At 44.7% G+C, this 22,708-nt stretch overlaps 1 protein-coding gene across 5 annotated transcripts; it reads right to left on the bottom strand.

Annotated features, from left to right (window-relative positions):
- Positions 1–9,002: 9,002 nt before the first annotated feature.
- Positions 9,003–22,445, bottom strand: LOC310829548 (uncharacterized protein). 5 transcript variants are annotated; one of them, XM_083708156.1, is made up of 11 exons: positions 22,135–22,445; positions 20,617–20,676; positions 18,920–18,946; positions 17,712–18,026; positions 17,049–17,159; positions 15,690–16,004; positions 14,055–14,243; positions 12,955–13,269; positions 11,581–12,582; positions 10,393–10,551; positions 9,003–9,978 (listed from the first exon to the last, which is right to left on the bottom strand). In XM_083708156.1, the coding sequence occupies exons 2-11, from the start codon at positions 20,642–20,644 to the stop codon at positions 9,575–9,577; spliced, it is 2,865 nt and encodes a 954-aa protein (XP_083564282.1). In that variant the 5' UTR covers positions 20,645–20,676; positions 22,135–22,445; the 3' UTR covers positions 9,003–9,574. The 5 variants fall into 5 exon arrangements, with proteins under 5 accessions (XP_083564282.1, XP_083564285.1, XP_083564284.1 ...); XM_083708159.1 differs by lacking the exon at positions 22,135–22,445 and adding an exon at positions 21,808–21,996; XM_083708158.1 differs by lacking the exon at positions 17,712–18,026 and having other exon boundaries at positions 22,135–22,439.
- Positions 22,446–22,708: the final 263 nt, after the last annotated feature.

The raw sequence follows: 22,708 nt of genomic DNA, 5'->3' as shown, positions 1-22,708 counted from the left end.
CTGCCCCCTCCTGAGCAAAGTTATAGTGTGCAGCTCGTGGGTACCATTTCGAAGTACTTTTGTGGCCTATTTGGTACGAATAGTTGTACTGCCCTGCTTTAGATATTTTAAGGTGTCTATCAGATCTCCTCTCAGGACTCATCTACACCACTGCAAATACCTTATAAATGTGTTTAAAGTGCAATATACAAATGTGACCCTAGATGGTGACAGTGAACTATGCAAAACTCAAATGTATTTTTCAAAACTTTTTTTAAAAAGTATTTTCACGGGGGTTTTCTATGTGTGTAGATTCCATCTCAGTCTCCTCTAGACTCTACATGAGTCCTAGAATGTGTTTTCACTGCTGTGGCTCAACCTTGAAATATTTATTAATATAAATAAAGGAGGCTTCTGGAGCATGTGTAGAGTGTACATGTGCTAGCATGCAAGGAAAACCTGTCTACAAATTGCAGGAATGTAGATCATTTCCTGTGACCTTTCAGCATGCAGAAGATGTGGCATCAATAGCTATGGAGCAGTGGTGGTACAAGAGGAAAAATGATGGGGGCACAGGCAGGGCCAATTTGCAAGGCCCACCCTAAACATATTCTCTGAAGTAAGTTCTATTGGTTTGAGCTGAGTCTTCAATAAGAATGCTTAGGTCTGCAGCTTTAATTTAATCTATTATTAATGTATTAATTGCATGTGGAAAATGCTTTTCCTTCAAGTAACCATAGGTATTCGGTAGTGGTGGGGAGGTGAGCTACTTGTTGGGGGTTGCTGCCCTTGCCTCCCCTTCGTGCTGCCTTGGCCAGTGGGGAACCTGTATGGCTCATGAAATCCTGCTGATCATGTGAGATTCCTCTCTGGGCTTCTTCTTTTTTTAAAAAAAAACCTTGCCTTGTTAGATTAGAAATAAAACCAGTAACCCTGTAAGTGTATACACAGTGCTCTTTCTGGTAATAAATAAATAAACAAATTAGGTCCTGCTATTCATATATTGGTAAAAGCATTGTGGGTTCCGGTGCAAAATGGCTGCCGTGGACAGAGAAAATAGAGGTGTTGCCAATCGGTGTCGGTGAGAACTATCACAAAAAAGACCTAGGTGCACATAAATAAGAAATAAAGAACAAATCTAATATTTAAAAATAGATTCAACCGTAAAACTAGTAGGAACATGTGCAGCAATAAAATATCAAACCGCATGCAATAATCAGCCTAAAAAAAAACCCAACACGAGGAGCATCTTCAGTGACTCACTCAAACGGCCTGGCACTGGCAAGTCTCCTTTTTTATGTAAGAGGCTTGCAGTGTTGTGACAACTACAGAGTTAAAAACAAAGCAACCTGGGCATCAGGGCAGGTCCAAGACATTTTGCTGCCTGAGGTGGAACAGCAAATGGCACCCATCTCTGGTCAAGTCAAGAGTCATAGTGTCCTAAACTGGCACCTGAGGCAGAAAATCCCACAAATGCCTGTCCCTGGGAATATAAGAATAGCAATAATAATAAATTAAAATGTAACAATTTTCTGCCCTTCTATCAGAGGTGGTTTTAGGGTAGAGTGACTGGTTTGGCTGCAGGGGGCGCCACAACAATATTGTAGAATGGAGTGTGAGAGCCCAAAGTCTGCCTTCTCTTCCATTATGCTCAAAGTCAGCTTCCTGAGACGAGCATCTCACTCGACCTAACAGCAGGGCTGATACAGGTAGGCATTCTAACATAACATTGTACCCAAAAGAGACAGATGAGTTTACTCTGCAGTCCCGACTCCTGTTTCCAGTGATAATTAAAACAATACATGAAGTGAATTCAGCCGGGCATTTTACCACGTTTTGCATGACAACCTAGGTGTGTGCATGCCTAGCTGTCAATACATTTTGCTAATGGAGGCAGAATGAGAAATGGATCCCCCAGTGCAATGCAAGGTATACAGTGGTACCTCGGGTTAAGTACTTAATTCGTTCCGGAGGTCCGTAGTTAACCTGAAACTGTTCTTAACCTGAAGCACCACTTTAGCTAATGGGGCCTCCTGCTGCTGCCGCGCCGCCGGAGCACAATTTCTGTTCTCATCCTGAAGCAAAGTTCTTAACCTGAAGCACTATTTCTGGGTTAGCAGAGTCTGTAACCTGAAGCGTATGTAACCTGAGGTACCACTGTATAGCACCCAAGATCAGTCAGGTTCATTTAGGACCTGAGGCAGAAGAAACCATTACATATTGATAAAGTGGAGCTGGTTGTGAGGGGGAAATGGATTGCGAAAGATTTTAACAGAGTATTGCTGCTTTGGTTGAATAGTCATTGTGTTTATCCACTATACATTTGAGGTTTGCAAAGGAAACCAAGACTTTATCTTTTACAATTCCTGACGTTTCAGATCTACTGGTTTACTTCTTTTTTTATTTAAACCCACGTTAACTAAGAATAATAGTTTATGCATATGATGACATGAATGGCAACTTTTCCAACAATCTCACAAGATCTTTTTGCATTGCTATAAATGCCTACAGACCTGCCCCCCCATAATTTAAATACCAACATCATTGATTTATTAATCACCTTCTAAAGAAGCATCTCAAGGCAAGCCACACAAGATAATTAAAACAGTTAAAAACTCAAAATACAGCCAAAAAAAAAAAAAAGCAAGTCTAAAACCATAACAGAGTAGACACATGTGGCAAAGATCCATTCATCCAACTAAATGTGGGTTAGCTTCCTCATGGGTTGCGCAAGAATGATCCTCAGGGTCCCTTCCAACTCTACAATTATATGATTCTATGAACTACCCAATGCCAGGCTGGCCTCATGAGGAAGCTAGCTGGTATTTTTCCCAGCCCTTGCTAAATTCATGAATTTGTGAGTTTGCTCAAATCCTAACACTTCACTAAATGTAAAGATTATGCGTGGCCTGCCCCCCACCCTAAATTCATATTGGTATATATCCCTCCCCTGATAATAAGATACATGAGTATGCAAGCCAAATGTTGCCATTTCCTGGGAATGTCCAGATTCCTAATCCTTTGGTTGGGGCCTGAATTCCTGAAGTCAATCAATTGTTGCTCTTAATCCCTAGCAGAGTAGCAAATGACTAATTAGCTGTATGCCCAATCTGTCAGTTTTGCTGGCTTTCTATTCTCACCAGGGCCTGCAAAGAGGCAATCTTTGCCTTGTACGGCCAAGGTTTCCTGTGTGGGTACCACTGAGGCCCCTGTTGGGTACCGCAGAAGGCATCCCTGTCCCATTGCAGAGGAGATAGCGACATTCTTCCCAGTGACGTCTCCAGGAGCTGTGAGAAGGAATGAAACGGCCAAGGGGCAGCACAGAGCAATGAGGGTGGAGGGGAAAGAGGTATAAATAGATGTGTTGGGCTGTAAATAGTCCCCCTCTGTGGCCATGCTGAGTGAAGGCCTGATGACAGAAGGACGTTCAGCAACACTCCAGACGTAGGCCCAAGCAGCTGTTGCTTGGGGGCTACCCTTGGGGATAGCAGAGAGCAGGGCATTCATAGCTTCCAGTTGTACCTATTTGATTGGAATGGCATTTGCTTTCTCACTGTATGTACCAGCTGCTGCTTTGTACTCAGTTCATGTGTACTGCTGGAACATAGCCACTAAATGCTTTAATTATGACTGATAGAATTTGCCTTGAGTGTGGCCTGTGCAATGGAGTCTGCAGAAGACCCTGTGTGCTGACAGTATTCTTCCCTGAGAACAGTGCTGTTGCTGACATATTACTGGCTCAAGAGAGGTGTTTTGTCCTAGGGGAGAGGAAGCACTTGATAGCTGCTTAGTAACTACCCAATACACTCCTCAACAGGACTTCGTTTCTAAAATAAGAGGGGTTAGGGCAGGAATTGCAATCATGGTATCCTCCAGATGTGGAATCGAGTCCTTGACCATTGGCTACACTGACTGGGTTGATAGCTTTGATAGTACAAAACATCTGGAGGGCTACCTTTATGTTAGGAGTGGGGGAGAAATTTGATTCACATTTTAAGGCAAATTCAAGGTCTAAACCACAGAGCCTAGGGCTTGCCAATCAGAGGGTCAGCAGTTCAAATCCCTGTGACAGGGTGAGCTCCCATTGCCCGGTCCCTGCTCCTGCAAACCTAGCAGTTCGAAAGCACGCAAAGTGCAAGTAGATAAATAGGTACCGCTTCGGCGGGAAGGTATAAATGGTGTTTCCGTGCGCTGCTCTGGTTCACCATGCTGGCCACATGACCCGGAAGCTGTACGCCATTTCCCTCGGCCAGTAAAGTGAGATGGGTGCCGCAACCCCAGAGTCATCCGCAACTGGACCTAATGGTCAGGGGTCCCTTTACCTTTACCTAATTTGCACTTTGTGAAACAACACAGGAACAGGGACATTGCTGCTCTTAGAAATTCTCTGTATTTTGCAGTTCAACTCTCCAGCCAACTGATGTGTACAAAAATGCATAGACTAGGGGAAAGTGTACATAAAAATGCATATATTAGTGAAAATAACATAGAAAAATGCATTATATTAGGGAAAATCACCTTGCAATAATGTATACAAAGCTGCATGCAAGTGTGTGTATGTATATTAAAAGAAATTCACACTAAAATGCTATGAATTTTCATAAGGACTTAAAACAACAACCATGAACTAATTTGGAAATGTGAGTCACTGAAATTAAGTTTGGAAGAATGAGAAACCGAGATATTGGCAGATTCAGCCGTTCCTAGTTAGGGCTTAGGTTTTCCTGGAAAAAACACCTGCAATTATTAATATGCTTAATAAGGACCACTAGTGTACATAGTACTTTACAGAAAATACATAGGCAAAAATTAACATTTTAAGCCCCCAAGGAGCTGCAAATATAAAATAATAATGAAAATCTATTTTTAAAATAATATGCTCTATTCTAAAACTCTTTCCATTACTTCCACATATAGAGGAAGATTACTGTAAATCATTACTTTGGATTTTTTCATATGCAGGACCCCTTTGGGAGCTGCGCTTAGGACACCAAACCTATCCGCTGCACATGTCCTTGGAGTGTGCAGTGCCATGGACTTCATGCCCCAACATGCCCCTCTGGTCCCCTCAAGGCTGGGACAGGTGGCAGGATTAGTTGCTAATGAGCGCTTACATAATGGGGTCAGGTGCGAGGCCCCCGTGGGGCCACCAGCTCATTGAACAGCAGCTCTGTCCTTATCTGGGTCTCTCGTGGCACCTGGGCTGCCACTCCCAACCCATGACGGAATGAATTAGCACCTCTCTTCTCCCTCCCATCCCTGGGCAGCAGCTGCACCTGACACGCCTCTCATTCTATAATCACTGTGCTAAATATAATGCAACTGACAGAGTCCTCAGTAGAGGGTCAATGGGATGTGTTCAAAGCCAACATGGCACCCCACCCCACTGTTCCTTTTGCATTCCCAGCACAGATGAGACATATAAGTCAGTTAGAGCTAGAACCTGAAGGAAAATCTGTAAGGCAATCTTGATAACAATGTTGACCCACTGTGGAGCAGGGGCAGGGTTGGAAATAATAATAATAATAATAATAATAATAATAATAATAATAATAATAATAATAATATATTATTATTATTTATACCCCACCGATCTGGCTGGGTTTTTCCAGTCACTCTGGGCGGCTCCCAACAACAACAACAAAAAGCAATAAAACATCAAACATTAAAAACTTCCCTTAAAATTTCCCTAAACAGGGCTGCCTTCAGATGTCTTCTAAAAGTCAGATAGTTGTTTATTTCCTTGACATCTAATGGGAGGGCTTTCCACAGGACGGGCACCACTACCAAGAAGGCCCTCTGCCTGGCAATACCTTAACCAACCAGAATATCGAAACCTTCCCAAAGCCTAGTTAGCACTTTCTCAGCTTTAGGAAGGAGATGCTAGGGCTCTAGGACCCTGCAAAAGCCTCACACCTCCTTCCCAAAGCCTGGTACCTCGCATAGCATAGCCAGCTTGGGGGAGGCAGAACAAGAGCTGGGTGTGTGCCTTGCTTCCCTACCCCTCCCCACTCACAGGCCCACAACAAAGCAGTGTGTGGCCCATAGGTTCCTTGTTGAAGTACTTTTGTGGCCCACCTGGTGTCAAAAGTTGGGCCACCCTGATCGAGATCCAGCCTGGTTTTTTGTGACAACTTGAAAGGACTGACTTAGTAGCAAAGTGCAACCTTGGGGTTGTAACGGTAGCATACTCTGATGTCACCTATGCTATTGTGATGCCATTAGCATTCTTGCCTACATTGTGATGTCATCCCTCTGATGTTCATATCCTGTTACCATGGTTAGAGCAAAAATCATATGGCTTGTCTAGTCTCCAAGAGCAAACTTCATTCTTAACTCCAATTGCTACCTCTCAGCTAGGGAGCCTGAGGGTCATCGAGTCCCAACACCTTGCAATGCAAGAATCTCAACTTTTGTGGGGCATTCAAGCAAGTATTTGTGTACCAGTTGGGGGGGATTTATATGTTTTATACATACCTCGTTTGCACTGTGGGTTAAACCACAGAGCCTAGGACTTGCCGATCAGAAGGTTGGTGGTTCGAATCCCCATGACGGGGTGAGCTCCCGTTGCTCGGACCCTGCTCCTGCCAACCTAGCAGTTTGAAAGCATGTCAAAGTGCAAGTAGATAAATAGGTACCGCTCCAGCGGGAAGGTAAACGGCGTTTCCATGCGCTGCTCTGGTTCGCCAGAAGTAGCTTAGTCATGCTGGCCACATGACTCAGAAGCTGTACGCCAGCTCCCTCGGCTCCCTCGGCCAATAAAGCGAGATGAGTGCTGCAACCCCAGAGTCGGCCACGACTGGACCCAATGGTCAGGGGTCCCTTTACCTTTACCTTTACCTTTACCTCGGGTTACATAAGCTTCAGGTTACAGACTCCGCTAACCCAGAAAAAGTGCTTCAGGTTAAGAACTTTGCTTCAGGATGAGAACAGAAATTGTGCTCCGGTGGCGTGGCAGCAGCAGGAGGCCCCATTAGCTAAAGTGGTGCTTCAGGTTAAGAACAGTTTCAGGTTAAGAATGGACCTCTGGAACGAATTAAGTACTTAACCCGAGGTACCACTGTAAATGAGATGCAAGTTTTCCAATATACCAGACTTTCACAGAATAGCAAGAAAGCAAAAATTAAACGTGTGTGTGACATGCCCAGACCTACCAGCAACCCACAACAGAAGTAGGGGGTGTCGTTTTTTTACACCACACATATAAAAAGCAAAACCTTGCCTGCACAATGCTTCAGTATGTCCACAGTTGGGTAATGTGAACCTATCTGCAGATCAGGATACACTTGGATAAGAACACTGTGTGAATGACATTGAAAAAATGGAATACATAGAATACACAGATGGAATACATTGACACCAACACCTTTAAAGCCTTGGAGAATGAATAAACTGTCTTGCTATCTGACTTTGCTGTGAAGCAACTACTGTGGGCAGTAGATTCAGGGCTCATCCAGACTTGCACTTGTCCCACCACTTCCCCCCAGGAAAGCCCAATCTTTACCACTGAGTTGGAGCAAACACCAATTTGCTCTGCTTTAGTACTAAAGAGTGGGTTTTCTGGGGGAAAGTTGTGGAACAAAGGCAAAAGTGCCCATGCTGTGCAGCCTTAGGACAAGTGGAAGTGTGGACAAGCACCATTTTTTTGCCTACAATTGGCACCTATGCGCCACAAAAAGACAATGGTGCCAAAATGGTCTCAGACCACTGTGAAGGCTGGAACTAGGAAAAGACAGTTTTCCTCCAACTCATAGGGACTAAGATTCTACAGCTAATTTGCATAAGGCCTGCTTATTGGAGCAAGCGGCAGAAGCAACGCCTCCAAGAAGATACCACCCTCCTTTGTTAGAACAGACAAAATGTCTAGCAGACCTTCAACAGCAGTGAGCTAAATGTCACCTGGAAAAGTCTCCAGCTTCTATAAATCGGTACTATATTGCCCCTGAATGAAGGAAGCTTATTTTAATCTGTTACAATCATAGAAGCATAGAACAGTAAATTTTGAAGGGACCCCAAGGGTAATCTAGTTCAACCCCCTGAAATGCAGAAATCTCAACTAAAGTATCCATGATGACAGATGGTCATCCAGTCTCTGCTTAAAAACCTCCAATGAAGCTGAGTCCACCAGCTCCCAAGGGAGCCTGTTTCACTGCTCTTACTGTCAGAAAGTTCTTCCTGATGTTTAGTTGGAATCGCCTTTCTTGTAACTTGAAGCCATTGGTTTGTGTCCTACCCTCCAGAGCAGGAGAAAACAAGCTTGCTCCATCTTCCATGTGACAGCCCTTTAGATATTTGAAGATGGCTGTCATATCTCTTCTAAGTCTCCTCTGTTCCAGGCTAAACATACCCAGCTCCTTCAACTGTTCCTCATAAGGCTTGGCTTCCAGACCCTTGATCATCTTGGTCACCCTTCTCTGTTAAAATTTAAATTCTGAATATTTTCTCCATTATTAAGTAGCATAAGGGGGCGGGGTAAGATTAGGTCCCTGACCCAGAGGCCATACAAACACCGTGGCATGTGGCAAGTGTGAAATTTTGTTTATTTATGATAACGATACCATTTATCATCCTTATTGACATCACCAGCAAAACTCCTAATTCTAATGTATTGGACACATCTTTTTATTTTATTTTTACCAAAGTAAGCATAATGGTTATAATTTAATTGTTTATTATTGCAGAGTTTTGTCTAACAGATTCAGACATTAGTGAAGGTGTCAGCTTCTCTCCTAAAATCATCCCTCTAAGTGACTTCTTAGACTATTGTAGTAGTTTCATTAGGAGTAGGTTTAACTGATCAAATTGACTGGGGGAAGAGGATTTTCAAGTATGGAAGGGATTTCAGTTATGGTTCTTGGGTTGTGTCTGTATGACATTGTGATGACATCTCGTGGTCATTTCAGGAATTTACTTCTGAGACAGTGGATATACAGTATTACCAAAAAGAATACACCTAGTGCTTGGCTCCTGCCCTTTCCAGCCTTCTCTACTCGTTCCTCCCATTTTGCACAGGAATGATCACACAAAATTCAACAGTTTATTACATAGAAAGGTTCAATGACCAGCCTACACAAACAAACGAATGGAGTATTCATGAAGGCTTATGCTAAAATCCAAAATATTTTAGAAGATAATACTGATCAGGCCACCACACATCAATGTAAGCAATTATACAAACACTTATTTGAACATTTTTCTTAGCGCAATCTAGTACCCAGTGAATCTAGTACCCAATCATAATCGGTTCTGCATTTTTACCTTTGAAATTGCTATATCATGTTCATTTTCCAAAAAAAAATCTACAAATCCATTTGACTTCTGGATTTCAGACCATGCAGCCTCCTGTGAACTGTGCAATGTTTCCCAATTTTACCATTCTCAGCACATTTTTCTAGTTAACTGCTTATAAATAGGTCAAGCAAAACCCCATAACCATTGGGGTGGAGGTCTCCTACAGTACCTTTTTGTAGCATGTGTGACCTCTGCTTATGGCATATTTAATGGGATTTCATGGGAGGTGGGCTCACCTCATAGCAGAAGTTTGACTTTAGTTGGCTTGAGAGGCAACTTCCTTTCCTTATAGAAAGTCCTATTTTCATTTTAAGGGCAGCTGGTTATGCATTTGGCCTTCATCCTGCGTATTTTGAGCTGAGGAGGACTGGGCAGCTGCTGGCTGCAGTAAGGTAGGCAGCACCCCCACCAGATGGTTCACAGAAGCTGCCAGCTCAGCCAGACTGCGGGCAAGAGCCTCTAGTTGAGAGCCCTGATGTTGAATGGTAGTAGAGAGGGAGCCTAGTTCCCCACGGAGACCTGTCATTGCATGGACCAAGTTTTCCAGGCCAGGTGGTGAACAGCAACAGCCTTGATCCTTTCCCCTTGAGTCCTGCCTAAAAGGGAAGTCCGAGGGTGACTCACTAACTGTAGCAGTGTGGGTGACAGATTCAGGCAAAGTGGTGTTTGGACCTGGTGCTTCAATCAAGCCTGGTGTGGAGGTGGTACCTATGTATTCAGAGAGACAGAAAATAACCAATGACTGTATTGTGCCTTGACACCATCACCCCAGTAGCCAGTAAGGAGTATCCCCAAGGTGGTGTGTTTGCATGTTATGTGGTCAACTAAACTACAAAAACACAATGGCCATAGCTTGTGACTATGATCAATAAGCATAGCCAAAGGTACGGTATATAAAAGGAGGAAATTTTTCTATGAAAACTGACTTTGTCCAGGAGGAAGTGCCATCCCTGACTACTGGACTTAAACATGGCCAGTGAGGTAAGTGAGACCCAATTCTGAACTTTTAACAGCTATAGAATGTGTGGAAATTGTTAACGATGCTCTGCGGTTTGGGAAGAGGCCTTCAAAGTAAGACCCTTTTCCTAGCCTCAGCAGTGAAGCTTTGTCTCTGATACTTACCAGCTCTTCTTTCTGTGTTTCCTGAGCTCACCATACTATCCTCAAGCAGCCCATCCATAGAAACTGTATGTGACACTGTACTTTGGAGTAGAACAGTCGTATCATGAATATCTGTTTCAGCCAAAGTGGTCAAGACACTTTTGGGAGCAATGGTAGGCTCTGGTGCAAATGGAGAGGGAGAATGTGGTAACATTAAATGAGCAGCAGAGTTAAATAACCCCCCCCCCCCAAAAAAAGAGCAGGGTATGTTTGATCTTAGGAGGGTAGCTGAGGCTATCTCAGGCCCGTTCTCCATCAACTTGCCTGCCAAGAAAGTCTGGCAATTGCATAGGTTTCTGGAGGATATTATTCAAGGCATTCTTCATTCACAGACAGCTGGGGCTCACCTTTAACCCGCACCAACTGAGAGAGCTTAAGGGGAAGGTATGTTCCTGCCTAATAAGCAGTTCAGGCATAATATAAGAAGTTCATGTGGTTGGGTGTCTACCAGCATCCATGCTTAGGCAGGAGCCCACCACAGACAGCTAACAGAGTCTCTACAGTTGCTGTCACTGCGAGGAGGGGTGCAGAGGGGGAAATGCTACATAGCAGCAGCAGCCTGCTCACCTTTCCTCTCTTGGGAGGGGAGAAAATACAGAGTAAGTGAACAATTAACCATTGCAGAACTAACCACATTTTATGTTCCTCCTACTCTTCCAGGCAATTCACCTGCCTTTTCCCTTGGGTTGCACACACACCACACATTTAAAATATGCTATCATCTCCCCCCCCCCTCCTTTCGAATCCCAAGAATTGTAATTTACCCTTACAAAGCTACAGTTCCCAATATTCTTGGAGGAGAATGTGTGTGCATTAAATGTACTGTGTGTATGCAGCCTTTGTCAGGCTGACAGGTTGAAGGCAAAGGAGGGAAAAGAGGTGGATCTGCTGCCAGCCACCCATCTACCAACTGACTTTCTTGTCAATCTCCTCTTCTTTGAGATTTTGCTTCAGAGGGAAAAGACAGGCAGGTGAACCTTTGGGCAGCTTCTGCTCATCCTCCAGTTTACCTTCCTGCTCTCTCCCTCTGGTGGTGAGAATGATGAGGAACAACCACTGCCCACACTATTTGACTAGAGGGGCCCAAATGAAGATACTTTACCTGAGGCCCCTCAAAATCCTGGAGCTGACACTGAGGCAGCTACTCACCTGTGGGCCCGATGGTATGGGAATATGTGTTTGATTCCTCTTGTTGCTTCTGATCTGTGTTCTCTTCAGAATGTGAAGATTTATGGTTTATGGATTCCATGTGGTTTACAGATGGTGCATTCTGTGTGGCTGCCGACAATTCCATCTCTCTTGCAGCCTTCAAGACATTTGAGAACAGAAACAGTTCCTTTACTACATTATCAATTACATTCACTCTTTCAGGTTCCTGAACTGATGTGGAAGTGGTAGGCTGATCTGTAGCTGTGGGATTGGTAAGTTCTACCTTCTGTACTGAGGGCGCTTTAAATGCAATGTCCCAGTTCTTAGACTGCACTACCTCTGTTGCAAGTGTCAGGCCTGGTGCAACTATGGGCAGTCCTGTTCCTGTTGGGCTTGTTGTTGCTGTTTCTTCCTCAGATTCCAGTTCCTGCATGGCTAAGGTTGGCTGAAACTCAGCTGTGGAGGGGGTGGGGGTTTGTCCCAATGCATGTGTTTGTGGCCTTGTATTGGGAGTGCTGGTAGACTCTGTCCCCTGAACATGCTGCAGGATTTCTAGATTAAGTGTTGCTTTATCTATATTCCACAGGCTTATTGTCTCTGTTTCTCTTTCAGATACCAGATCCAGTGTGGCTGAGGTTGGCAGAGATTCAACTGAGGCATAAATGGGCTCTTGTCCCCTTTCCTGTGAGGATGGTTCTATCTTTGGAGTGTTGCTTGATTCCATCTCTTGGATGTGCAGCAGGGCTTCTGTATTAGTGGTTGTTTCAATTCTGTTGAAGGGGCTTGCTTGCTTTTGCTCCTTTTCCAGTTCGAGCTCCACAGTTTGTGTGCTTAGGATTGGTGCTTCGGGGAACTCTAGCTCCCAGCTGGCTGAAAACTCCTGAGTAGTTGTGCTGGTTTCAGCCACATCCAAGATTCTTTGCCCTGGATTCATGGTTGTAACAGGTGCAGCTATCTTTGAATTGCTTGATGAGTTTGGCAATGACAGACGCTTCCACCTGTCTGAAAATACAGAAGGTGTTCCTACATCACAGACTAAAATTACTTTAACAGTCATTTCTTCTTGGTGGGGAATTATAGCAGTGCAGGGAGAATTCTCAGCACCCTCACCTAAATAGATTCCCCAGATGGAAAGCCACAGCAATTAAGCTGCCATAAGGTGTTTACTGGAGTCTCCAGAATGAAACTGGGTTTAGCCCATTTGATATTGTTACTGCTTTCCCCCCAAGGACATTGAATTTTCTATTATTGGCTTATTCACAAGTTCAGGGTTCTCTCTCCTAAATTTGGCATATCTTATAATGTTTATGAACCAGGCAAATGGACTCACTGAACATGACTGGGAATCAGCTGGTAAATTGAGTTGTTCCCTACCTGTGCAGATGACTGAAGCATCTTCATGATGATTGCAGTTATGTGTCCCCCACGGCTGGGAGCGGCAATTCTGTAGAGTGAACTCTGCCCCAGTGCAGTTGACATCATCCAACCAGATAGGTCCAGATCCTGGCCCATATCTTGCATTACCAGGGCTGAGAAGAGGGGCCCCACAGCCCAACTCACGGCACACCACTGCTGCGTCCACCAGATCCCAGCCATCATCGCATACTGTGCCCCAGTAATCTTGATACAGAACCTCTACCCGTCCAGCACAGGATCCAGGGCCTCCTTGCAGCCGCACCTGCCACTGGCCTGAGTTTAAAAGCATATGAAGGGGAAATGTTTATAGGATAAGAGGAGTTAAAAGTCCTTGCATCACAGATCTCTCACTTGTAAACCACGGTCCTTCCCTTTGAGGTTCTCAGTTCATGCTATTGAATCCCAAAGGCCTCTATTTTTATAATGATGATATCGCTTTCTCACAAAAGTGACCCAAAGCAACTTACAGCCACAGTATAAACACTAAAACAAATTACAACAAGCACAAATAAATAAAAATCTAAACACAGTATCATTGCAAGGAATCCGGATACCATGACTATGCAGCCCATGTCCCCTGAAAGCAGTTGAAGACAAAACTAGATGCCATGTGGAAGATCCATGATTGCATTTCCCCAAATTTTGTCATTTACTCAAATGAAAGTGGAGTTGTACCTGTTTGCTTAGGTAGCAGCAGGTGGGGGAGCAGGTATGTTTCAACTTGACCTTCACTCATGTTTTCAAGGGGGCCATAAAACAAGTAAAACATGCTATATAATGTGATAACTTCCTTGAGCACTGAGATGTCACAATTGAATTTTGTTTCATAATTCTTCATTTGAAGTTCAACCAGTGACTCAATCTCTGCTCCCTTTTTTAGGGGTTTGTTGAAGCAAAGCTGCAAAATACATTGCCATGTAATATCTAAGGTCACTTAGATTGTGTTTTCATAGTTGTTAATTATATTGGCACCCCCATTCCAAACAAGAAACAGCACCTGTGCAAATTGCCTGGGAGTCAGTGATGGACATAAACACCTACCTCTCTTTGCTACTCACCATCTGGCACTGCTTCCTTTTGGCTCTTCTCTATTTGTAATGCTTCATTAGCTACAGTTGCTTCTTGGTTCCCTGTAGGCTGAGTAGGACGGGGAATTCTTTTAGGGGCTACATACCGGCGCCTCTGGGGTGCCAAGGTCCTTGTGAGCATGGCCACATGCTCTTCCACCATGGCCAGGGGCATCTCACCTGTGAGGAGATGATACACCATGTGACACAGACACAGCACATACAAAGGAAGCTTCAGTGCAACCATAGCCCTACACAATAATTTAGAGCAGAATTAATACTGGTATAATCATTAGCTTCTCCCTTGGGTGCTGGATGTCTTTGAGTGGGTTGGGTTGCTCCTGTTGCTTGGGAAGGCAGAAAACCATTTGCTTCAGAGGAATTTCTCAACTCTGTCTTCCTGTTGAAGCCTCAGTATTCCTGTTGAAGTCTGGTATTCCAATACTGCAAAACAAAACTGGCTGAAGAGAAGACACATGACCAAGGCTGAGATTCCTAATCTCAGAATTATAAGAAGCAGCACTCAGTCAAGTGCCCATAGTGCAAGCATGACCTGAGTGTGGAAGAACACTCTGGGATCAGCACATACCAGGAATATAGGACTATAGTCTCTGACCACTTACTAACAGCTTGTGGTCAAGATAACAAAAAGTGTCTAAGAAGTACGAGCAGCTTGAGACAAGAATGTAATAGCCATGGCAGAAGACACTTAATTTCCCATCCAGTATATCATTAGCTTTAGTACACCTCACTGTGAGATATCCAGTACTTAAAGGAAAAGGTAGCATTGGTCTTACTGTGAAAGTTGTTGTACAGGTAACATCCTAATAGTGGTTATTTCACACTGTTTCTTATATTGCTAGTTAACTTGTAGTCCTGACATCCAGTTTTGCCAGAGCCCATACTCTTCTACAATCTCTTCTGTTGTTTATACATACACGTGTGTGTGTGTGAGAGAGAAAGAGAGAGAGAGAGAGAGAGAGAGAGAGAGAGAATTTAGCTCAGCCATGGAACTGAGGCTTCAACAGGAAGAGAGAGCATTCAACATGGTTTCCTGCCTTAATGAGCAACAGGAGAAACACATCTCACTTGGAGACATGCACACACCAAATGAGAAGTAATTTTCACAGTAAGACCAATGCTACCTTTCCATGGCCAGAGTACGGTGGAACCTCGTGTTGCATACCGTCCTCCTTGCGAATGCTTCGGGTTACCAGCCCCGCTAACCTGGAAGTAGATGCTCCCAGTTGCGAACTTTGCCCCGGGATGCGAGTGGAAGTTGCACACCGGCAGCACAGCAGCAGGGGGAGGTGCCATTAGTGAAAGCGTGCCAAATGTTACGAGTGGTTTCGGCTTAAGAACGGACCTCTGGAATGAATTAAGTTTGTAGCTGGAGGTACCACTGTATACCAATGGTATATCTACACCAGCTTTATAACTCATATCTTTCATCAGCTTTATAACTCATGGCTTCATCCAACTGATCCTGGAAATTGCTATTGGGTTGGATGCTAAGGGATGGATGATTGAGATTCCTAGCCTCTGGAATCCTCACAAAACTAGAATTCTCAGAATTTCCTCAGAAGTCTGAATGATTAAGTGTAAATAATGCTACAGTTCTCTCACCAGAACACACAGCCCCAGCATCTTCACTGTGTCGGCAGTTGGTTGTCCCCCAAAGGCTGGTATGGCACTCCGACAACATTGACTCTTCTCCTTGGCACTGTACATCATCTAACCAGATGACACTGCTCCCCTCACCAAAGAAGGCACCGCCTGGTGCTGCCAGCGCCTCCCCACAGTCCAGCTCCCGGCAGACCACAGCAACATCCAGAAGGTCCCACATGTCATCACATACTGTGCCCCATTCCCCTTCATGAAACACCTCCAGTCGGCCGGAACAGCGGCTTCTGCCACCCACGAGACGTAGAGCAGGGGTCCCTGGAGGGGGAAAGGGGGAGAGGAGATTAAGACAAGCTATAGCACCTGGAGAACCCAAAAGTGGGGCATGGGGTTCTCCCATCTTACAGCCTATCTGATTTTTCAAGGAGAATGAGTTCAAATTTCTGATTGGGCACTAAAGCAAATGCTGAACCCCACTAACCTTAAGGCAAGTGAAACTGAACTGTCTCCAGCCCAAGCCACGATCTGAATGCCACTGTCCATTTTATTTCTAGATGAAAGCCCAGAACTATTGTGCAACTAAAGCAGGAAAGGGACACCTTGGGCCCCTAGAACTTTTCCTAGGCTATGACCTACCCTTCTCTGGTTCTGCTTTACACCCTTGATTGCTTTTTCCCTAAGTATAATATCTTGAATTGACCTGGATGGAGATGTGAGGGGGGCCCCGGACTTTCTTAGTTTTCATGTCTGGAATGTACAATGCTAAGCACCCAGTACAATGCTAAGCGCCCAGTTTTGCGCCTGATCCCACTCATTACTGGTATATGGCCCCTGGAAGGTTCCCCATGAGCAAATGTGGTCCATGGACTGAAAAAGGTTCTCCACCTGTGAGCTAAATAATAGCTTTTTGTTCAGTATAGAAATAGACTTTTCCTTCTTTCATACTATGCTTTCTCTCTCCCTTTTCTCCATGATTACTTGGCACAATAATAAAACAAATTGTATGGTTGCCACTTTGCTCCTGTGCCCGAATCAAACAGCTCCTGTGCCTTAACAAATTCATAAAAATGTAGCAGAAGAAGCTCTCAGGCTAAGTTAAAGCTGGGCTAGAAAAAGGAAGCAAGCTTGATCTTCTTAGATCACTGGTTTTCAACTGGTGGGACTGGACCCACTAGTGGGTTGCAACCTGATCCAAGGTGCGTTGCAACAGGAGTGCGGCCACCATGCAAATATATGGCAAAAGATTTAATAAATGGGTCCCCAGAACCCATCCCCACAATCTCTTTTAACCCTACTTTAGAGATGGCTATTGTTCAGCTAAACGATGAAAGTGGTGCTCTTCAGGGATGCCTGCACACTCACCTTCAGCAGGTGCAGAAGATATGAGTGGTCTTGCTGTCGTTACTGCTTTGATGTTGCCCCATCTGAATGCCGGTTGAGGGGGGAAGGCGGTAAGAGGAGCAAAGCGCTGAGCTGCCAAGGGAGATGAGAGAGAGAAATGAACGTGCTCGTTGGTCCAGTATGCTACAAAACACTTAGGTCCCTTTTCTTCAGGGATAGAACAATAGTTATTAAACACCTAAACTTGCATCCAGCTCTATGCTTGGACCCAATCGCAACAAGCAGCCTTAATTTTAAAGAGTTGGCTGGATGCATTTCCCCATACTGTCAAAAGGTGAGACTGCAGAGCTTTCAGTTAAAGGGAGTTCACAGGTAGGCATTTTTAACTCAGCAGAGCAGTGTGAATTATACAGAGGAAAGGCAGGGGCCATTTAATGAATTTGCAAGCCTCACCCCGACTCCCACAAGTTTAGCCAAATGTAATTTTATACAAACATGTCTTCCAATAATTCAAGTGCTGAATTTATCTTTAAACATCCTTCTCTTGTTGGATGCTTTAAATCGGACTGTACAAAGATGTGTCTGTGTGACAACAACCCGTTTGCTTGAAGCAATCAACTCTGTGGGAAAGTCAGCTTTCATCAGAGTTCATCTGATGAAATTTCTGAATCACAAGAGTCCTACCTGAGCATATGGCACTGGCATCCTCCTCATGGGTGCAGACATGCTTGCGAAACCCAATATGGGGGCAGGAGTGCAGGTATTCCTCAGTGCCCATGCAGCGCACCTCATTCAGCCAGATGGGTCCAGGTCCTTCACCAAACCAGGCCCCATGGGGTGCTGAAAGGGCGGCCCCACAGTCTAGCTCTCGACACACCACAGCTGCGTCCTGCAAATCCCAACTGTCATCACACACTGTCCCCCATTCACCCTGGTGGAACAGTTCCACCCGTCCTGCACAGAGGCTTGGGCCTCCAGACAGACGTACTGGAAAGGAACCTGCCAGGAGGAGAAATAATCAAAGTCAAGGAGAGACCTGTCTTTTCTCTTTCTCCCACTTAAGTAGGCAGTTCTGAATTTTGATATCCCACATGCCCATCCTGACATCTCTTGATCTGATCATCAAGTCAGATTTCACCTTTGTGCAGATTTCCTAAACAATGCCCTTGGCTCTTAAGGCCATCTCCCCCAAGGCCAGAACTATAGCAAGATCAAATCAATACTGTTTGTAAACATGCTATTCTCATTTGCACACTAATGAAAAACAACAGAAGTTTCCCCCTTGGAAAATGATGGGGAGCACAGCATGTAATGAATTGTCAGCCTATTCTACATCTAATTATGCAGGACACATGGGACCAGCAACAAAATGCTGCAGTGTGGAGTTCTCCTGTTCACAATGCCAGTCAGTCAGCCATGCCCTCTACCTGCGTATTCCATTCAGTTCCCCTTCCCATCAGTTTTCTAGATTATTGTTTTCTAAGGGTTTTGAGGGTGTGCTTTTTACTTCTACAAGCCTTCTGAAATATTCATCTAGTGCATGGATGGTGTTGTTTAGCCTGCACAGCACAAGCACTCCGGCCTGAACATTGAAAATAGAAGGAATGATGATAGCATCTCAGGCTGTGGAGAAAGGCTGTAGCTCAGTGGTAGGAAATCTGTGTTGTATGCAGAAGGTCCCAGGATCAATCCCTGACATTTCCAAATAGTTCTGGGAGAGACTCCTCCTTGAAGCCCCGGAAAGCAGCTGCCAGTCAGTGTTAGGCAATATACTAAGCTAGACTGAGCAATTATCTGACTCGGTGTAAGGCAGCTAAGCTTCCTATCTTCCCAACCTGGAGGTCACTGGAGGAAGCAAAGGGGAAAGAGACAGAGATTCCTTTCCATTTTACCTGTGGCATGAAGTCTCAGGAAGGCAACTGCAAAAACAAGGCAAGAGGTTTCAAATGAGATTAAGCTCAAGTGGAAGGTTAGTTCTACCGGTGTAAACATTCTGGGCTGTGTTCTCAAGATCACAACAGGCTGCCAAGCCCTGGCAGAGATGGATCTAGGTAGACATTTCCATGCCCATGGGAGAGCCAGAGCCAGAAAATAAAATTTGGAGGGTTAAACAAATAAAAAGGTGTGTATTAACCAGTACCACCTGGGACTTCTTCCTATAAAATAAGAGCAAACTCTGAGGCTATCCACAACTGAAAAGACTATTTCTGCATCTTCCATCCCTGTCCTCACCCTAATCTCACTAACTTTTCTTTCCTGAGTCTCCTAACCACTACTGATACTATTCCACTCTTTATTTAACTCCTGTTTTTTTTTAAAAAGACAAGATTGGCTCTCAATATTAGGGATGTGCTGAGGTGTTTATGAGTCCTGGTCCCAGGCTCCTTCCTTCCTCCAGAGGGAGCGGATAGAGGCAGCTACTGGTGGCAAATAAATATGGTAGCCCAATGGCCTTCTCCAATGGACTCTGATTCCAACAGACTCCAACCGCCTTGGAATGCTCCTGTCAATCACAAGCAGCTGTTCATCAATACTCTTTAAAATACCTAGAGCATTACACCAGCTTAACTCCTACTACTCTTTTATCAGCCTTTTGTACTCTTAACTTACATAGGCTATAGGGAAGGATTTTGGATGTTATTCACACAGTTATGGATCAGTGGTGGGGAGTCTTTCTTCTGTCAAGGGGTGGGATAATCTGTTAGGGGCCACAAGCCAGAATAAAGACAGACCCCTCTTGCCAGGGGTCTGAACTGCCTGCCTGCCTGCCTGCCTGAGGGATCATGAAGGTCATCTATTCCAACTCCCTGCGATGCAGGACTATTTTGCCCAATGTGGAACTTTTCACAAAATATAAAATGCCATTAACAACATCTATACTAAATATGGTCAAACTACCTCTCTGCTTTCTGGAACTTGTCCCTGTCGTGTCTTTCAGGGAGATACAGGGAATGTCTTTTTAAAAAACATGTTCTGCAGATTTCAAACTATGGGGGTAATACCTTGATTTCAGTAAATGGACACAACATATCAGTACACTGCTTCTCTTCCATCCCTCTATTCACAGTAAATGGGGACAATAAAAGTTTCAGAACAGGCTTGAGTTGCAGCTTTTCTATATAAGTGCAACCAGATCCATTATGAGAGTCATCGTTCTTCAGGCTTTTTAAAAAAGTAAACTTGTACGGTCAGTTTACTAACAGTCCCTTGTTTCAGAAACCAATACAGATCAGACTATTGCAAATGAATGTACAACATGTATTTTAGATGGAGAAAAGATTTCCCAATGTGCAAGTAGGTGGTGGGGGGGGGGAGGCAAGCAGAGCTGCTTTGTGAAAGCAAAGATGCCATTTATGCTGCAGTGTTGCAGACACTATTGTACTGACCTGAGTAGGCTTCTTTTCAATGCTTCTCAAGTAGAACTCATTCCCTACTCAAACATCCTAGTCCCCAATAAACACACCCCACAATTCTGATGTTGCTGGTGGAAACTCTTAGCCCCCTGCTCCTTGGCAGGATCAGCTGTTCAAAATATAATTCAGAGTTGCATCCAGGAATTGGGGTTGGCTGTGCAGAGGGCAACACTCACCTAGAAGAAACAAGAGGCGTTGTTGCATTGTCTTAGTGGCCGGCTCTGCGTCCTGGTCAGCTGCAAAGAAAACTCTGTAAATCAGAGGCTTTTTTTATTGCCGGCAGAGGACCCAGGCAGTGAGTCAGCCAGGCAGAAAAGAGTGGGAAACACCCCTGCTTGCTCTGGGTCATGTAGCCTACAATCTGCAGCCTGGGAAGAGGAAAGAGCCAGAGTGGGGGAGACCGATAGGAGGCGTTTCAACAATCCTGGGAGAGCCACATTTGTGCAAGGATTTTCAAAGGAACAATATTGGTAGTAGCACTTCTGAAATGGTGTGTTCTGGCTACAAGAGGTATAAGCTCTCAAAGACGTAAAGGCCTAGTTTCATTCAATGCAGTATTTCTTTTGCATTTCCAGTCCACTTGTGTGCAGAGGTGGGGAGAAAGAGTGAAAACATTTTCCAGAGCCGCACCTCGCTAGCCATCCCTTGCACATTTTCCTCAGTCCTATTTCATCTCACATCCCTTACTTTGTGCCCCCCTGCACCTTGTGTAGAAGAGGCAGGCACCTCTTCTGCACCTTTAGCAGTATCCCACAAGTGAAGGTTTTTCCATGAGGCCTCTGTCCCAACTTCCACTGCTGGAACTTCTGTCATGTGCTGGAGAAAAGGTAGTAAACTTACACAAATGCTTTTTCTACCCTTTCCCACTGTCCCCATTTATCTTAATTTTCTATCTCGACACATCTCCCACACCCTGTGGCTTCATTTCCACCTCTGGCCTCACTGCCCCTTTCCTTTAATATGCTGCTGAATTAAATCCAACCATTGCTTCCCAATGAGTTCCACAACTGTTTTTATTCAGCGACACACACACACACACACACACACACACACACACACACTCTTAAGCCCTCCCCTCAGCTATTTCCCCGACCAGTTCCCCCTTCTCAGGGGGCAAACAGCAGCTGGGGAGAGGTCCACCATTTTCACTGAAGAACAGAGCTTGGGTGAATATCCCTTCCCCTCCCATTGCCTTTTTCAAATGAATTGGCGGTTATGTTTCAAAGGAAGAAGTGTTGGAATATCATTTTGCAAAGCTGCTGTGTAACGTGTTGTTTGTCCCTACCCTCATTTCACAAGTATTAGAGCTGGGTTTGGTGCAAGTACTCTGCCTCTGTTTGCTATCTATAAAATGGCATCTTACCCACCAAGATAACAGTGGTTGACTTGTTCATTCAACGTGGGATAAACATGGGGAGACAACAAGTCAGCTGCCACACGCTCCTTGGAAGAAGGGAAGAGTACAAATGAGAGAGCATGGAAACCATTCTGACAGGGTTGTGGTCCTGTGGCCCTTGCTTCAGGCCCACAGATCTGTGGAAGTTCCTGCACTTCACGATATTCCGAGCTTCCTTATCTTCACACCCACACAGGGATGAAATGTAGACTGATGCCGGTTGGAAGCACAGCAGCAAAGCAATAGCCAAATCTATCCACAGGGAAAGCATGTCACAGGAAATATGAGTCACACCCACCATCCCAGAGAAGCAGCTGGTCTTCTTGTATTTAGGAAAAGAAGAACAGAAACAGTCAAGATCAGGTTGTGTCTGGGGGAAATCACAATGGAGGTACCACCAGAAACACGAACCCAGGCCCTGCAGCTTTGAGCGAGCCTAGGGGACCCAGTGGTGGCTATTCCTAGTTTATGGGATGCACCCATTGCTCCAACAAGAATTTCTGTTACTGGGTTGGTTCCATGGTTTCTAGCACAGTAACTGGTAACCATAGCAACCCAGCACTGCACAGCTAAACATTCCAGACTAATTTAGAGCAGCGGCAGGCTACTTTGGGGAGATGACCAGCAAAATATAGTTAAGTGCATAGTTGCTAGGATCTTTTGTTGGGGTAATTGTGTGCACACAAACCACATTTACAACACAGTTTATTCAGCCTAGTCTGGTCCCTGGGACTTATGTTTTACAAAGTCAGCCCTAGAACATGTGAAGCGATCAACTAGTGCTTTTGAGAATGTGTAGCGAACCTTTCCCCACACTGCTAAGTATTCACAGCTTATGTCCTACACAGTTTGAAATTTATTGCAGTAGATTC

This window comes from Podarcis gaigeae (assembly GCF_964106915.1).
Source record: "Podarcis gaigeae genome assembly, chromosome: 13".
Taxonomy (NCBI): Eukaryota; Metazoa; Chordata; class Lepidosauria; order Squamata; family Lacertidae; genus Podarcis; species Podarcis gaigeae.
This window is presented reverse-complemented; position numbering and strand designations above follow the sequence as displayed.

Bases quoted from the DNA above. Each gene is read 5' to 3' on its own strand.
- LOC310829548 (XM_083708155.1), bottom strand. From the start codon at position 19,019: ATGTTTACACCGGTAGAACTAACCTTCCACTTGAGCTTAATCTCATTT. The intron at 17,160-17,711 runs GTAGGACTCTTG...CTCCCTTGGCAG, and splicing joins TGCCAGTGCCATATGCTCAG to CTCAGCGCTTTGCTCCTCTT. The intron at 9,979-10,392 runs GTAAGTATCAGA...CTGAATACATAG, and splicing joins AAACACAGAAAGAAGAGCTG to GTACCACCTCCACACCAGGC.